This window comes from Dermacentor andersoni, chromosome 7 (assembly GCF_023375885.2).
Source record: "Dermacentor andersoni chromosome 7, qqDerAnde1_hic_scaffold, whole genome shotgun sequence".
NCBI classification, from domain to species: domain Eukaryota; kingdom Metazoa; phylum Arthropoda; class Arachnida; order Ixodida; family Ixodidae; genus Dermacentor; species Dermacentor andersoni.
Genome location: NC_092820.1, coordinates 141,057,168 through 141,075,202, shown reverse-complemented (window position 1 = coordinate 141,075,202; position 18,035 = coordinate 141,057,168). Strand labels below are relative to the sequence as shown.

At 48.5% G+C, this 18,035-nt stretch overlaps 1 protein-coding gene across 1 annotated transcript in view; it reads left to right on the top strand.

Moving 5' to 3' along the window:
• The window catches only part of LOC126533728 (beta-1,4-glucuronyltransferase 1-like), a 350,896-nt gene that overhangs the window by 298,038 nt on the left and 34,823 nt on the right, over positions 1 to 18,035 (top strand). Inside the window, exon 7 of the mRNA XM_050180918.3 lies at positions 13,813 to 14,081. Within this exon, the coding sequence (XP_050036875.1) occupies positions 13,813 to 14,007 (195 nt within the window). The 3' untranslated portion in view covers positions 14,008 to 14,081. The remainder of the gene's footprint in view (positions 1 to 13,812; positions 14,082 to 18,035) is intronic.

Genomic DNA, 18,035 nt, shown 5'->3' with positions numbered 1-18,035 from the left:
AACTATCCGCCTCTTCGCAGGACAGTTTACACACACACATGCACACACACACACACACGTGTTTACGGTCCGAAACCGACACCACGCGAATTTCATAGAACTCGGAGCCGTTCCGGGTAGCGCGTTGTCTTGCGTCTTGGTCGGGGCGTGGGAAGGAGCGCAAAACGGCGTTCCCGCGGCAGCTCGCGCACCCGTAGCAGATCAGGTTTGCGTTGGGGAGTTTGGTAACAATAGTTGGCCCGCCGAACTCATTCCGTCACAACGGCTCCTAGCTGAACCGACGGAGAGTGGAGGATGCGCGTATTGATATCGACACAAAGTCCACTTCGCCACGCCGTGGCTAGAGGTTGGCGGCGATGCTCCCGAGATGTTGCTTCCACAGTCGCAACTGGTTGGCAAAACTTGCACTGCAGCTGGCCATTCCTAACACCGCACAGCTTCTTTACCAGCGGTGACCAAGTCAGGTTCCTGTCGACCACTACACCCAGGGGCCCATGAAGTTTTCCTGTATGGAAGTACCCTCCCACCGAGTGCCAGTGGGGACCGATCCATGTGCCATTGTAACACTTTTGTTTGCGGAGAGACGAAGGCCTCTGCGTCTCAATTAAGCCGATATCTTGGCCAGTACCTTCTGTAGTCGCTGTTAGGTGTTGTAGCGCGAACTCCACGCTATCAAAATGCAGATGTGGTCCGCTGACATATATATGACATGCAACGCGATAGGAACACCATGTAGCACGACAGTTGTCAGCTGGATAAGAGGAATTTAGTAATAAGATGCTTAATACTGCACCCTGCGCCAGTTTTTTTTTTTTTTTCTGAACAGCTTAATATGAACTAGAGCCTTTCGGAGTGCTCATAAATAAATGTCGTCCTTGTAGACAATTCGCTATCCGTCTGCACAGTCGTCTTCCAAGACTTAGTCCGCACAAAGCTTCAAGGAATGCGCTCTCAAAGACCGAGTCAAATGCATCCTTTATAGCTAAAAGAAAAACGGCAAATGTTTATCAAGTTGAGTTCCTCTACGAGCGATGACATAAGATTGATAATATTGTCGATTACGGACCAATTCGAACGAAATATATTGATTTCTAGTAGATATGCATGTCTACTTTCTAAGAATCTTGACATTCTTTAATAAATAATATTCTCCATCGGTTCTTTTATGCAGATGCGCGAGGCTATAGGCCTGAATGACGCATAGTTAGTAATATCATAAGAAGCCAACCAACACTGACACCAAGGACAACATAAGGGAAATTACTTGAAATAAAGAAACGATAAATTAATGGAAATGAAAGTGGATGACAAAACCACTTTCCGCAGGTGGGGAACGATCCCACGACCTTCGCATTACGCATGCTAATAATTAGTTAGTAGTTAGTAAGTAGCTTTCCGGGCTTGAGAAAGGAAATACTTTTCCCCAATCTCCAGGGGTCTCACAGCTCGTCCGCGAATTGTAGTTCTCTGATAGCTCATGGAGCCGAGGTTCGGTGAGAGTTCGGTAGTGGCCCGGCAGCTGAGGCCGCGTAACCTGCTGTTGAGCTCTTGTTTGCATCACCAATAGCTGCTGCCAGCTCCTCTGAGGAGAAAGGCGGATCCTACAGAAGAACGGCCTATTGCGGTGGGCAAGGGAGTAAAGTGACATTTTGTGGCGAAAGTCCTCCTTTAGAGAGAAGTGGACAGCATTTCTCGGCAACTTCACGCAGCGATATTGTGTTCGTGCAACGCAAGTGCAGCGAGTGGATAGATCTACTGCGGCTGTGTGCGGATGACTCTATTAACGCGCCAGATTTTGGCTAATGGTTTATGCACGTCAAGCCTTGCACAAAAGCGTCTCCGATTGTGTCTGTTTAGTTTGGTCATGTTTGGTCATTTTGGTCAGTTTGGTCAATTTCTTATACTTGGGACTGTGTAATGGTGTCGGCACTTAAGGACGTACCAAACGCCTCACACATCCAACCTTGACATGTCTAGGCAACGTTTCTGACTCAAAACATTTACTTTCACACATTGGGACCGCCTAAAGCGGTGAAAGTCTACCACAGGAGCCGAAGATGACAGTAGTTTCGCGAAGTCAGTGACTGGGATCTGGTTGCCCACATCATAAATGCTGCCTATTGTCGTTTCCTTGTCTTGCGAGGAGAATGCGCCAACAGGGGTGCTTTCCAACTGAGTGATTGGTTTCAGTGGGTCCAGTATGGTCTGTGTTTTGATCTGCACCTAAAATAAAGATGTTCTTTTGAGCGTTTAGGCTCAATTCCCCAACTTGGCTAGAGGCGATTCGCTCGAAATGTTCCGACAGTCTCAGCCTATTCACCGAGATTTAGGTTGTCTGTGGTCGTTGTTGGCACGTATGCAACAATGTATGGCCGCTTGCTAAGCGCCTTTATTGATGCGGGGTGACCAGTCGGTGATCTTCTTCTTAACTTCTTATCAATCTCGAAACATTCCGTGATAACTGGAATTCGTTGCGTGTTAATGTTGTATAACGTTGTCGCACTTTGGTATTTTTGTCATGTAATTACTGTTGCCCCCTTACTCAATGCCCTTCAAAGGGCCTGTAAGGTAATTTGAGTAAATAAATAAATAAATGACTAATAAATTAATAATAAATAAATAATAAATAAATAAAAGGTAAGTAAATAATAAATAAATGAATAAATAAAATGTATCTCTTCAAACGGCGGCTTGGCGCTGATGGAGGTGAAACCATTGTCCAAACCCGTACGATAGGGCAGCCATCAGATTCCTCAACCGGCAGCACTCCTGGCGTCGAAGCGGTCACTCACTCTGAAGGCATAATCAGGTGCTCGTTGAGGGCCTGGTCGCTGGACGGGGTTTCCGTCCTCCATCGTGGAGCTCGACTTCTCCCAGTACTCTTGTCACTGATGGCAGAAATCTCGGGAAAAACCAGAAAAACACAGATACAACTCAGGCGGTTCTCTCCGGTCACTTCTTTCTGCGGGATCAATCAGTCAAACTTATTAGTAAGCGACTAGGGAGCACGCCGATTTCGATTTATGTGTGTCTGCCGATCAGTGAATTGTGCGAACAGTTTAGTAATCGATAATATCGATAAATCGTAAAACAGCGAATTCGTGTGGTGGAGGTTGCTGGGCGGGCTATTGGTGGGGAAACACAAAAATTCCGTAGCGCTCTGCTGTTTGAAGGGTCACGCGTATTGCTTTGAACAGGCTTTCGAGCTGCTTCGCATGGGTGCTTTGTATTTTCGGTGCTTCACACATCTCGTCCTCATTTTCTTTTACTCGCAAATAGAACTGCGCGATGCGACAGAGCAGTTGAGAACGTCCAGCTCGCACTAAATTCGAAGCCTCGGACCATGGGGGTCGTTTGCGAGCTGTCTAGCCGCGGCCATCCTCCACGAAACAAGTTTCGCAATACCCGCCTCAGCGGCGTCTGATCTTTCAACGGACGAAGGCGGCTACGCCCAAAGCTGCGGGCAGACGTGCAGCGCCTAGACGCCGCTTTGTCCTACCACCTGCTTGCTAGCCAGGAGAGCAAATAACCTTTCTCTAGCCAGAAAAATAAATAAGCAAAAATAAGAATGAGAGAGAAAAGATCAGAAAAGTAAAGGAAGGTAACAAGGAATCTTTAGTTTCGACACTACTTTGTCTGCCCACGACCGTTATTCCCGTGTTTTTGCACCGTGTTCGAGCCATCACCGTTTCCTTTTTTGTATTCTTGTCACTTCGACGACAGTAACGCTCGTTTCGGCATCTTCACGCTCTCGCAGCTTCTTGCCGCGTCTGCCGCTGCGTTTCTTTACATCCCTGCGTATTGTGTTATCTTTCTATCGCTTTGGATGTCACGGCTCATGCGATATTGGACACCTTGCAAGGGTTTTACGCCTACTATACGTGTGTGTGTGTGTGCGTGTGCGTGTGCGTGTGTGCGTGTGTGTGTGTGTGTGTGTGTGTGTGTGTGTGTGTGTGTGTGTGTGTGTGTGTGTGTGTGTGTGTGTGTGTGTGTGTGTGTGTGTGTGTGTGTGTGTGTGTGTGTGTGCGCGCGCGCGCGCGCGCGCGCGCGTGTAGGCGGGAGGGGGGGGAGCGGCAGGCATTTCGGGTTACCGTGCATCGCTGGCGTGGGTGTTGTTCGCGATTACCGTGCAAGCTGTTTTTTGCGTCGTCGTGTAGACGTCTTGTAGTATACGTGTATGCAGCGGCAGGCATTTCCGGGGCCCTGCCCGGCGTGACACGGCGCAGAACCTTTCGCCTTCTCGCCCTTCGCCGCCTGGCCTTCCTCGCTCGTTGTAGCGTCACCCTGCTCTTTTACCTCGGAATACCGTAATATCCGCAGTGTATTCCCCGTCCGATTGTGCAGTCCGCTTGGTGCCTGCTGTGGCTAAAAAATGGAAGTTTTCTATTACATTTATCTTCACGTAGTGCACAGCCTGTTGGACTGTCACTGTCGAGGTTGTCACTGGTCGGTGAGCGATAAGAATCAAGAGAAACCAAGGGGCTATCACCATGACGTCTAATTCTGAGCCGCCTATGGCTGCCCTTGTCTTGCCCTGGAATCAATCGGTTGTTCAAGCTGCTGATTATTACTTCGTCTGATTACGCGATCAGCCTACTTCTACTTCTTCCTGTGATAACGCAAGTAAGATGCGATGACGTTTCTCTGCTAAGTAGGATGTCCCGGATTCGATTCCTGGCTTCAGTGTGGTCGCATTTCAATGGAGGCGAAATAATAAATAAAAATAAGCTCGTGCACCGTGATTGGGTTGCATGTTAGAGAACACAGGGTGGTCACTACTATGCCGCAGTCTGTCCTCTACGGCGTGTCTTATAGTTTAATATCTCTTAATGTTCAGTGCCATGACGTTTTACTAACAGAAAAAAAAAGGAAGCATTGGAAGTACAAAAATACAGTGAGAGTTACGGCGCATACCGATAGTTAGGATGATTGATAGCCCGTGCCCCTTAGATATCCTAACGCAAGAAGACGCGCACTGGAAGCCCACTGTTGAAGAAAAGCGCATGACTGTAAAGCGCTTGACCTTTTTTTTTTTTCTTGGTGAATGTACAGTCCTTGACTGTGAACTACTTGTAGTTGATGGCGCTGCTACCTTTCTGCAACTTGTGCAGTGTATTGGTGCAGTTGGAGACGGCACTTGCAGATAGGGCATCAACAAAGCAAAAGCAACACTTTACAGTGTTCCCTTTAACAGTGCAGCACGCTGTACCTTGGTGTCTACAGATCGTAACGGTCAAACAGCTCAGAAAACGAAGAGGGACAGGAAAGCAGAGCACGTGCAACAAAACGCTTTGTGGTTGTGTGCACTTTCTGTCTGTTTTTCTTTATTGTACCGCTTTGTCTTCCCAAGTCACGTTGAAGCAGATGTATGTAACGAGAGACTCTCCTGTGGATTGTAGTGCGGGAAATACGGTACCTTTCTTTTTTTCCCCCAACTTATACCGTTAGACACCGTTAGTGTATGCGCAGGCGTTGCATTGAAGCTCGCCCCTTTTCCCGCGTTCCCATTTTTGATCTTACCCGTATGCGAGCTGGGTGTTGCGTTTTATCTTCAAAGAACGTCGAGTGATACAGGTGATCCAATAAAGTTGGGGCGCCGGCCGGCGCATTCCGCGAGCTTGCGTGAGGGTTTTTGTGAAGGCGTCACCGTGCGCGCCTTAGAGCTAGCGTTTCTCTTGGTCGCATTTTCGCGTCTTCGTTTTCTTTCTTTTTCTTTCTTCCTTTCTTTGTTTCTGGAGATTGTCCTTTCATCGTTCGCAAAGTCGTCCCTCAAGATTCTCCCTTCATCGCTCGCTACTGCTGCCTCCTCCTCTCCGTGCTGTAGCTTCTGCGCATTTCCTGTGCGCAGCTCGGGCATTACCATTCTCCATCGAGCCCAACTTGTCGCGAAGCTTCGTGCAGCTCAGGTGCACATGCGCGCAAGTGCGTGGACAGACGCGCATGCGTAAGTTGCCTCGCCTGCGAATGAGAAAAACATACAGTAACGGCTCTGTAAAACCGCAGTTGTAGCCACAGGAATAGCTGGAATGTCTCATCGTATCATCATTGTGGGTTCTTACACGTTTTCTGGTTGTTCACCTATGACAATATAACGACCTCACGATCTGTGTGAATCTTGTGACGCCGCCTCACCTGCGAACCAAACTCGACTGTTAATTTCGACTTCGGCGATCACCCTATCTCGCTGTGCTATTTCGAGCTGGAGATTAGTCCATAACGAGGCTGTCGTTGCAAGGAGAAATTGGCCCAAATGCGATGTCTCCTAGGAACATGCCCATTTTCTCAAGCCACTGCACTATACTCACGGTGTTTAAGTACGGGCCGTCTGACTTGGAAGCCACAGCCCTAACCTCGCAAAAAATGACGCAACTTGGCTTTGCATATACGCACCTCCTTCTCTCCACCTTCATCTATGTCGTCATTCATCATTCTTTTTCTTTTCCTGCGTATCTCTTATCCTGTGCAAAGTACCAGGCTATAGCAAGTTATATCTCAGGCCGACGTCTCTGCCTTTCTCTAAGTAAATTCCCCTCTCTTTGTTGTTTTCGATGCCGTTGGACAAAACTTGGTGTTCGATTGGTTCGTGCGCGCCCTGTGACGTCAGCGTCACTCACCAAGGACTGCCGTCAGTGCTTTGATTGGCCGGATAGGTAAGGGATAGAAGAGACTGGGGTTCCAGTTGGAATAAGCAGTACAGTGTCGCTGTTTTTTATCCGTTACTTGAATGTTGGTAGCGCAATGCTGCTCGTGATGTTTTTCGTTTTTTTTCTTTTTTTTGCCCGTGTTTCCTCCGCACTGTAAATACTGCCAGGGTAACCAATCAACAGGCCCAAACGTTTACTTTAGTAGCTGGAAATGAACTTTTTCCTTGTTCTTTCTCGCTATTTATGCATGTAGGTGATCCTACGCTAATTTCATACACGTAACCACACCGGTTCGTTTCCTCAAAGCGCTTCATCTTTTCTTTCTTTTCATCACACCCTCTCCACTCTAGCAGAAAGTTTGTTTTCCTCTGTGCACGAGACGGTGCTGCAAAGCACGCTTTGCAGGAGATGAGCTGTGGTCGTTGGCCTGCAAGCAGGTCAAGGCTTAACATGACGAAGCTCCTTTGAACTGATTTATGTAACTGCGGAATTCGTTTGTGCGATGATTAGGCAAATAAATCCTACATAGCTACTAACGAAAATAAGTGACGTCGACGCATCTGACAAGCCTCGCCCGTTCCGAGTGCGCTTCTCGTTGGCGGACCCGCACCCGCTTTCGTTAAAAGTTTCAGATACAAATCGGGGCTTAGAGACCGCAATCCATGTGATTTGTACGTTTCTGGTTTGAGTTTGTGTGAGTTTGGGGTATGGGTATGAGTTTGTGTGAGTTTTGGGTATACAAGGGCAAAAAGAAAAAAAGAACAGGCGGAATTACCAAGGTGCTGGGTGGTGCCGAAAAGATGAAAACGAATGAGTGACGGATGGAGCAAGAAGGGTGATAATTCGCGTGCAGAGGGCTTCATAGATTTTACACACATGTTAGCATTGCACACCGCAGTAGTAGTTGTTGTGGCCATAGAGGTAACAGCGGCGGTTAGAAGTGGGATGCTGAAACCGACGCCTCGGGACAATACAGTGCCGATTGTGATAGTTCAGTTAAGTTTCCTCGAACACACACAAAAAAACAGCTCACGATAATTTCGGGGTTTATATATGGTGTAAAGTGAAACCTAAAACTCGGACTCAACATGGCTCCTGTCCTGGACGCCGGTAAAACCCGCCGTATTGACAAGTTCGCCATCTTCTCGGCTCTGATTGGCTCACATGGTGGCTGTCTCATTGTCTCAAAAGTAAAAAAATAAAGAAAGGAACATGGCGGATTTATAGAACAGGACATAGTGTGATGGTGTCCATGACACTACCTCATTTGCGTCTGATGCCAGCTTTTATCGACCTGCTTTCTCGAGCTGCGGCGAATATAGACTTTCTTGCATGTTTATCTCTGGCGCCAGCATCTATTGCAGTTTTCAAACGGGCCGTCTACCACCGTAGGAATTCCTGCATGTGGGGTTCGCAAGGCTTGCCTAGAGTATAGATTAGCTTACAATATAGACAATTCCGCGCAAACAATGAATTCTTAGAAAGAATGCATACTTAGAATGAAATTATGATATAATGAAACACACTAATGAAAAAAAAATGTAATTTGACCTGCCTTTTTTAGTAAAAGATGAATCATTGCGACAGACGGACCGCCGCTAATGGTGGATCCACACGACGGACGAAATCCGTCTTTTTCGCGACGGACTGCGCATCACGTGACTACGCGTCACGGATTTGTGCCGTCCGCGCGTCGTCCGCGACCCCCACGGACGGAAAATGCCGAGCTATTTTTCGCATCCGGATTTTGGGGGTCGAATGCTGCGGATTTAGCCTAGCATGCTCTACAGTCTGGCAACAAGCGCGGCTTTGGGATCTTTCTGAAACAGCTTCATCGCTGCTGACACCATTCGTGTCCGATTCGGACAAACAACAGCCATTGCGGCCAACCGTCGTTTGCTTTCGATCTCCATTTTCATTCAGAGTGAAAACACCTATGACAAAGTCTTTGTTACACCGATGGCGCCATCTAGAGTGAGTAAAAACAAGCAATTATATTAACTTACGGCCACTGAGATCCGCCCGGGCCGCCGCAACATCTTCGAGGCCACGTTCAGCCAATACAGCCACTCTAAGCCTACACGCCGAGAATCTGAGTATCGCTTTCGGAAACGGTGTCCACTCATCACGAATACATTGCTGTCGAAGCTTCTGGACACAAATTTAAACCAAATACAATCTTCAGTTTGAAAGTTACGGGCCACACAGTGGACGACGACGACTTGACAGGTTCGAGGCGGACGGCAGTCGCTTCGGGCGTAGCCGCCATCTTTATTTATCCGGCGCGGTCGTTTACTCAGTCCGTCCGTCGTCTGGACGCGCTTCGCAGCCGGGCGGGTGGCGGAATAAGCGTCCGCGGCACAGATTTGCGCGGAGCCGTCCGTCGTGTGGATACACCATAACCAGACGCGTCTTCGAGGTGTCTTGGAACTCCGAGAAAGATGCCAATCCGAAGCTACCGCATCACGGCGCTCCCAGTAACGAAACGTCAGCGAAGCGCCACTTTTCCTTCTAGTAAATTAGAAAGAGCTCCACGCCGGCAAAGATGCGAGCCGCGGCGATTATATATATATGTATATATATATATATATATATATATATATATATATATATATATATAGATTTATAGAGGCCCGTCAGTTCTGCGTAATTCCCGTCACTCAATGTACGGGAGTCGTGCCCTGTAACTTGAGGCGCTCCTCCCAAGGCGACGTGTCTGCACTTTGTCAGATTTCTCTCGGTTACATTGGCACGTTTCGCCAGAAAGAGCGACGTCTCGCAGGCCCTGGTGACACACCCTGTTACGTCCTGGTCTTTCTGAGGAGAATGACAGCGATTCATAGTATGTTCATTAACGGTGCCACGAATGCAGCTCGATCTCTTCGGTGGCGCTTTTGTTATCAGCGTAGGAAGAATAACTGCGGGGAAAGATTGGTTCCTCACTGTGCTCGATTTATTTACTTTTGCAGCGAGGCGATTGTGTAGATGGCTTTGTTGTTCTGTATCAGGCTTCTCTTGTAATCACGTGTATGTTTATCACTAGGATTCTCTCAACAGGTGCGCCGTTTATTGGTCAAGCAAACAACGAATGAAGAACCAAGGCAGCGGAATTTGCGTTGTTTTGTAATGGCTGCGTTTGACAGCAGTCCCTTCACTGAAATGGGTGGATCTAGATAGGAACTGGGATTTTGGATTGTTTCTCGTCTCATGTTCGAAAGGTTGGGGAGAGCAAGGGGGGGGGGGGGGGGGGTGTATATGCAGAAGGGGCAGTAAGCTTGTACAAATTTAGGCCCTCGTGGAGAGCTCTCAAGCTTTGCAGATGCGGACTTGTTTGCGGGAGTGACCTCTCGTTTTTCTCAGTGGCTGGTGTAATGAGGCAGAATGCGACTGCATATCAAGTCATTCAACGATCAGTCTTGCGTCTGATCTGAGTTCACATCTTTTAAACGCTGGCCAGCTTCCAAAAGAAAGGAGTTCACACGATCGTGACTGAATTTGTTCCTTGCTTCTCAAACTGCGTCTTTGCTTCTCGACCCCGCCACCGAGCCTAGCAAGAAACTAAGCCCTCAGTATGCATCTCATCCAAGTATCCCCAATAGGTCAGGGATCCGGGCAATAGCGAGCGTGTTCTATGACTGATGTTACGGGACGTCTTGGTGTTTATTCGTGCAAATGTGTGGGCGTTTCGCCACACTTCAGGCATAACCTCGCCCTTTGGGTGGCGCTAGACGCCAGTGCCTATATCAACGGAATGCATAAAACATCACCGACGTTCGACTCAGCGCAGCCAACCTATTGTGTATGCACTCGCTGACCTCAACTGCGTGTTCTTCCTCTAGCGTCTCTGCTTTCGACGGAGAGAAAGTGATATCGTATGCTAGCGGCAGTTCAAGCCTCAAAAGGCTACTGCACACAAAATCTCTAAAAGAAAGAAAAAATAATAGATTACACGATGCCGTAAACGCTGCATAATGGTGTGCATAATCTATCGTTCGTTCGTTTTTGGAAGTGACTTTCGGGCATTCGTATAGCCAACGCTGGGCCGGAGGGAAAACGGTGCAGCGTCCCAAAATTTACACAGACGCTGCAGCCAGTGACGTCACGAAGACGAGACTGCGCTGTCATTCTCGTAGCCTGTCGCGAGGGGACGAATTTTTGGGATTACTTGGCGCTCTTACAATGCCTGTCGGTGTGAGTGATTCATTTGGATGAAGTTAGAAATCTTGGAAACTGTTGTATTGCTGGCTCTGCGCAGAAGGAATATATTGTTCACTGCTGAAAGGATGATAAAATGAGATGGTAAGGAAAACGTACCAGGGACAAAGCATATCTCGCAAACGTCGCTCAACATACCATATATTAACATGAAAAAAGAAGCAGCAAAGCGGCACGTTCTTCAGTTCCTGTAATTTAACACAAACCTCTCGTCGGACAGTCAAGTCAGTGAAATAATACGCACACACACAAACACTGTATGACATGCTAAGTGCTAATACACAGATGTAGTTTCACTTAAAAAAAAAAGAACGTTTTTACGGATTTTAGAACAGATCGCTGCAATGATTCGTTACTTCATACCCCCAGAATCATTTCTACACTGAAAGGAACGGTAAAAACATGAATCGGCTTTTGATGTCAACTGCTACAAAAGATAAGAACAATCTTTCCATGTAAGCTCAGAAGCGTTTACTACCGAAGGATGTTACTTAAGAGAAACCTCAATACAAGTATAACGCGGATTAACACGTTACACTTACATAATTGCGAATTAATCCGTCTATCCGGGAGGGTAGACCAAATATTGCAAGAAAGAAAGCGTAAACACACAAGACATGGGGCGACGCTACCCTCAGCTTCTCCTGAAGCTGCCCGTGACGTTACAGATTTTCAGATTTTCTGACCGTGTCGAACCAATCGTTCGTCAGGGGCTGCGCGTTACATTCCAACAGAAAAAAAAAACGAAATTGAAGCGAGGAAATTTATCTGGACTTTTGATGCACAAAAGAGGCGGGAAAAAAATAAAACAATAAAAATCTGGGAAATGCCCGCAATATCAGCGAGGCCAGATCGGCGCCTGATTGGGGGTGCTCCATCCAAAAGGCAAAGCTGCTTGATGTTCTTTCCCTGCTGACACGCAATCTGTAGTAACTGAAGCAGTACATGCGCAGCTCCTGAAGGCCTATTCGTCTCTCGTGAGGGCACAAACCGAGAGAGCATAAACGAACGTGATGCCGCCTTGCTCCTTGCACGATGACTGTCCGAGCCAAGACAACTCATTGGCACTCAGCTTGCCGTTTCCACTCCGACGCATCTAGTTAAGCCTACGGGCGTCAAAATCTCCGAGCTATCTCCGCATCGGGGCCGGCTAGCCGCTCGAACCCTGTGATTGAGGAGAGTCGAACGACAGCCAAAGCTCAACTCACCACTTAACGACGATCTACGACAGTGAGAGCACAACCATCGAAACTATAGTCGCATCGAAGCCAGAGTCATGAATGCCGCCGTGTTTCTTAGCACACGAAAACGCTGTCGTTCGATCTAGTAAGACAGCTTAAGCTTTACGTTATACATGACACGTTAGGCTCTCTGCGCATGTGCCGAAGCCACAGACACCACAGGAACCCGACGATCGACAGCAGCCCGATAATGTGCGGAGCGTACTCACTGAGGAGAACATTTCTTTTACCTGCGTAAAGCCTCTACGTTTAAATTTTGCGTACGCTGTTATAAGGCTTTCTATTTCGGTGACCCAGCTCTGCGCAGCCCATTTCCACATCAGGAGCTCCTTGTATGTTTGGAAATATCGGTAGCTTGTGTACGGTCACAGCGGCTTATCAGCCATTCTGGGCTGGCACATGTCTCTGATGACGTCTCTGTAAGGATGCCGTCGCAACTCGTAACCTGAAACTACAGGCATTCTTGCAACATCTCTCTATGTATGTGCCTTGGTAGCTCTAGTAGGTTCTGCAACGTTGCACGCTTTTCCAGGCTAGTTCTCGGTTACGCTGGCAAGTGTGCTTTACGCGTCGAGCTATTTCTCGATGGTCACCGCTTGCATTATGGCGGCACTCCATCGAAATGCTTCCAAGATACAAGGAGGGGGGGAGGGGGGGGGTGCAGTTTAGACCCAGCAACAAACGATGCGCTGGCAGCACGCATGCTTGCGCATGCAGTATCTTCCCGTTGAAAGAAGCATTAATGCCGCGTTTCTCTGCGCGTGCAAGTTTCGTTGCCTCAGAAATAAGCTTGCCCTTTACTTGGAAGCACATATATAACGTCGTGCCCAGGAACTGTCGACCCAAGCCAGAACGAGAACGCATAATTTCTTTTTTTGTGTGTGTCTATCGCTTCTTGTTTTCATATTTGCAACGTGCGGCGCCAGTCCGGAATATAGAATGTGCAGTGCTTGTCGAAAACACTCCCATTGGCAAAGCGAGATAGGCAGCGCAAGAGAAACAACAAACGAATTTTTTTTTTTTGGGGGGGGGGGGGGGAGGGAATGAGACGCTCAAGGCACGCCAACGATGAATCAAATAACAGTGTCGTTTGAGTCAGTAATGGGCTCCGTTGCCTTCAGTTCGCTTGTGTTGGATTCTGTGGGGCTTAGTTCTGTGTCTCTTCTATGTGCTCTTCTGATCAGCTCTATTCAGTCGTGTTCTGTATTGTTCTGTGCTTTGTTCCTGTTGAGCTATGTAGTCAACTGTTCTTTGCCGTCGAATTCTATCAAGGTTTAATCGCTCAAATTTTTCCCTTTTATGTGCTATTCTTCTCAGTTCGCTGTAAGTTCTTTTCAGCTGCGTTCTCTTCAGTTCTGCGTTATGCTGTCCCGTTCTCTTGAATTGTGTCCATTTCTTTTCTGTTCGTTGTTCTCGTGTTTTGTTCTGCTCAGTCCCTTTTTTTCTATTCGGTTAGCTGTTCAGTTTTTTTTTACTGTGCTGCTGTTACGTTTAATTCCCTTCAGACCCTCTTTCCGGTCTGTCCTCTAGTGTTCAGTTGTTCTTAACTTCGGTCAAGTTGTGCTCAGCTTTGTGTTGTGCTCTTCTCAGGTTCACCACAATGATGTGCGTACTGTTATTACGCTCGCGATCGACATCATATTTCTGGACCAGCTCACCAGAGCTTCCCTTTCTTTCTCTCCCCCTCCTCCTCTTTTCTCTCGCCGCTGCAGGTGTGCGAGCTTCACGTGTCCGGCTACAAGTTCTCGGTGCTGAACAACGCGTTTGTCGTGCACCAGGGACTCAAGACGGCCGCCTCCTTCCACCGCAACAAGGATGCGGACCAGGAGCGCAACCGCGTCCTCTTCCGCCAGTTCAAGCTCGAGCTGAAGGAGAAGTACCCGGACTCCTCCAGGCGATGCTACTGATCGGCGCCCGGGCTCCAGCCGCCGAAAAGGGGCTTCTCTGTACATTCCTTCGCTGGCCTCCTGAAGTTGCTTCGGTAGGTACGACGGTGCGGGTGTGATGCATCGCGAGTAGCATGTCGCACAATGCGGGAAGGTGTATCACGAGACTCTCCGAGCCAGTTGTCGCGATTTCCGCGACGTGCCGGATGTAAGCTCCTATATCGGGAAGGGATCGCTTACGGGCGAGAAATCTGAAATCTGACGTCACGTGTGGGTGTGCAACAATAGCGTTGGTGATACCGTTGGGACGTTAAAGTAGTGATGACACACTTTGGTAATCTAGAAACTTTGTCGGAGGCTTCTCGCCCGTATAAGGGCGATACTTTGCAAATTATGAAGCTTGGCAAGCGATAATATTTCAAATTTGATGTTAGAATTTGTGTCGAAATGCTGCACTTTTCGGTATCGACGTTATCTTGGCGTTAGTCGCGATAATTTGACGTTGTCGTGTAACAGTGAGGCAAGGTATTGCGTTGATCGTGGAAAAATAAATGAGAGTGCTGTGGGCGTGTCTTCTAACGCTGCCATCGCTTGTGCAAGCCGAGGCGGGGGGGGGGGGGGGGGGGGGGGGGAGGGCGTGATCGCAGGAACGCTGCGAACCACTGAGTAATATAGACAGCAAGGAGCCCTGACTAGCATATCTTGTAATGTGTTTGCTGCGGGCAACTTGTGTACGAGAGATGGAACGCGGCCAACGTTCCGCCGTACTCTCTGCCTCCGCTTGCCTCCTCTCTTTTCCCCTTCGCCTGCTGAGGCACTATCTTTCGTTTCAATCTTCCCAGGGTGTGGGTAACAAAATTTTACGCCACCTTGCGGTCAAGTCACGAGTTGATCGCGTCGAAAACTTCATAAGCAGCACAAAAAATTGGCAGCGGCTTAGCTCGGCTATGCCAGGATATACGTAGCGAAAGCTAAGGCATAGCATGGTTAGCCTAGGTTAATCTTGATTGCAAGTCCAGGTTAGTCTTGTTGTCTAGCTATGTTGCGGCGCTTAGCCAGTCGTTCGGCGCGCCGTTCGTCTGTTTCCTGGGCGATTCGTTTCCTCTCCATCTCGTTCCGATGTCGATTCCAGGCCTCCTCCTGCTTATCAGAATTGTCGCCGTCCATACTGCCGCCTCAACTGTGGCTGCGGCGCACGCGAGCTCTCCTTTTCAATCCGCCGACATGTTATCGGGCATGCGACGCAGCTGGCGAAGCGAGCGGAGGCGAGCGCAACGACGAGGAACGCGGCGTGACGTCATGTGCCTCCTCGGAGCATGGCTATGGCGAAATCGCAAGTTCGCGGCCAGTAAAGCTTTCGCTTTAAAAAAAAAAAAGAGTCAGGCACACCGATATTTGTTGCCCGCGTCGCCCCGTGAAACGCGATGTTATCGCGGCGGGGTGTACGCTTTCAAATGCTGCTAGACAAGACGCGATCATGGATGCTATCTACAAACAGGCCGAAATGCGAACAGTAAACACGAAATGATAGCAGGGGGGCGGAGGGGGGGGAGATCCGTGCAGGGGATCGAAGACGAAAAAGGGCTTGCCATATAAGTAGAGAACTGGCATTAGCCGTAGAAGGTACCGGGCGACGGCAGGCCGATGCACTGAACTCAATATTAATTGCTTTGTGCTTGAATACTCCTTTGTGGGTGAACCGATGTTCGTGTCACATGGAAAACAGTCGTACGCGATATGCTCTTGTAGCGATTCATGACAGCGAATGCGCAATAAAACTTCTCTTGTTTGATTTTAGGCGAAGTTTCGTGTACGGAGTAAAGTAGATGGTGGTAGATATGGAGGGTTCTATTCTCCTTTTTTGACAAAACCAGCCTTCGTGTTTTTAAATATCTGTGCATCATTCCAAGTGCAAATGATGAACAAGCTTCGAGGAACCGCGCACCATGTACTAGTAAAGTTCTAGTGCGTAATCCTTACGCCTTTCTTTCTTTCGTTCACGAAGGAGCCATAGTTTTTTAAGGAAAGGCGATCAAGATTGTTTTCAGGCAACGTGTTGCACTGAGCTTTCTCGTTGTCCTGCGCGCTGGAAAGGTGGCTGATGACGTAGGTGCGATGCGACAGCGAGCAAGCGATAGAGCGCAGAGCGTATCACAGCGACAAGCATGCGCACTGTTCCATTCGCGAACTTTTGCTCGAGCATGCGGCCGACTTATCATCCTCGCCACGAGGCCGCCGCCGACAGCGCCATCTGTGATCCTCGTCACGAAGTCACTCTCGCGCTGGCGGCTACACGCAATGTCTTATCAGGGGAGTTTGCACCCCCGTCTATTTTTACCCCGTAGTGCTAACGGATGTATCGCGACACCAAGGTGCACCTTACCGCGTAGCGTAGTGGAAGCGAAAGTGGTTTTTGAAATTAAGTATTGCGGTAAGTTATTCACGGCACGCCTGTGCTTTCCGGTATTGTTCCTAGTGTCACGAGGATTCGCACCTTCATTTGCCGTCAAATAATCAAAATCGCGAAATGTCACGTCAGTGCAGCTTTAAGCCTCTCGAACGAAGCAATCTAATGAACGTTTCCATAACATCGACTGAAGAGCTAGGCTTGTTGGTATTTTGACATAAAGCAAATAGCAAAAATTCCCAGAGCCCCTCTATTTCCTGATTACGAACGTACTCGAACGCGTCCACCGAAAGCACAAATTTGTGTCACGCATAAACGGCCGGCGGTTGCGGAACCTACTACTAAATTTTTTTTTTTGTTGTTGGCTTTCTGGCTTCCGAATAAGCACTCCAACTTCTCAGTTCAACCCCACGCCGAAGTATGGATTGGCCCAGCCATTCGAAGCGCCGCTCCGTGCGTTTTCGCATCTCATTCCTATGAAGCCGTATTATGCCGCGGTGTATCTGGTGGATACGTCGGGCCCCGTAGCCGAACGCGGTTTGTTAAGCTAATGGCGGTGCTGCCCACGTTTAATCTACTACCTCCTATTTCGAACCCCTCGACCCTGCCACGTCACCTCCCCGCCACCAGCACCCCCACTCCAGTGTTGGCTCCGTCGAATAACGGTAACGAGCATCTCGCACCGTCTCCGGACCGGGCGCTCTTCCATCATTTTCGGGACAGGGTGCTCTCAATCATTGATCCCATACTATAGCGAGCGGCCGCTGCTGTGTGTCTATCTAATGCGTCTGTCCGGACTCGAACTCGCGGCCATCCTTTTGCCAAAGCCCTCGGGGGGTTTTGTGTTCTGCTACGCTGGGTATGTCACCACGAAATGTATATACGTTCCGGGCCCCCTTTCGGCGGTGGTTTGTACCTTCGTTCTTCCTATCCGCGCGATTCTTTCTTCGTTTGGCCTTTCTTTCTGGACGTCTTTCTTTCTAGCACGTGACATGTTATATTCCGGAAAAAGCTTCTTCATCTTCCTGTCTCATCGGTGAAGTGTCCGGCTAGCTTAGCGCAGCAGTTCCTCTCATCATCTAAATGGCTTCCCCGACGTGTCAGTTTTAACTTTTGCGGGCTTTCTATATGTTTGATGTGCCGTGTTTCGCACGTTCGTGTACGGAAGAAAAACGAGCCTGACAACGCACAGAACACGCATGGTTTTCGTGGTTGGGGTAGGGCTGTCCGGCCTTTTCTTTTCTTTTCTTCTTTTTTTTGTGGCAGTGGTATGGGGTAGCGCGAAGCTCTTCGCACGAAAAAAAAAAGAAACAGAAAGAAAGTGAAAGAAAAATGAACGAGAGAACTAGGCGTGGGAGTTCGTCGGACGTCAGCGCTCACCGATTAGTTCGAATAAATAAAAAAGAAAATGAGAAAGGAAAAGGGAAAAAAAAAGAATTCTGTGCCGGCAGTCGTGCCTGTCTGGTGCTCGCGTGGTGCCGAGAATAATTCGAGCGAAATCCGCTGTCACTATTCCCGTGGGGCTTTCCTTTGACGATATATATTGTAGTTCGCACTGGATCGCGTGCTTGCACTGTCTTTCGCTTTTAAGCCGATGAGACTTTTGTTTTTTTTTTAGAGATTTGAGTGTGTTTCCTTTATT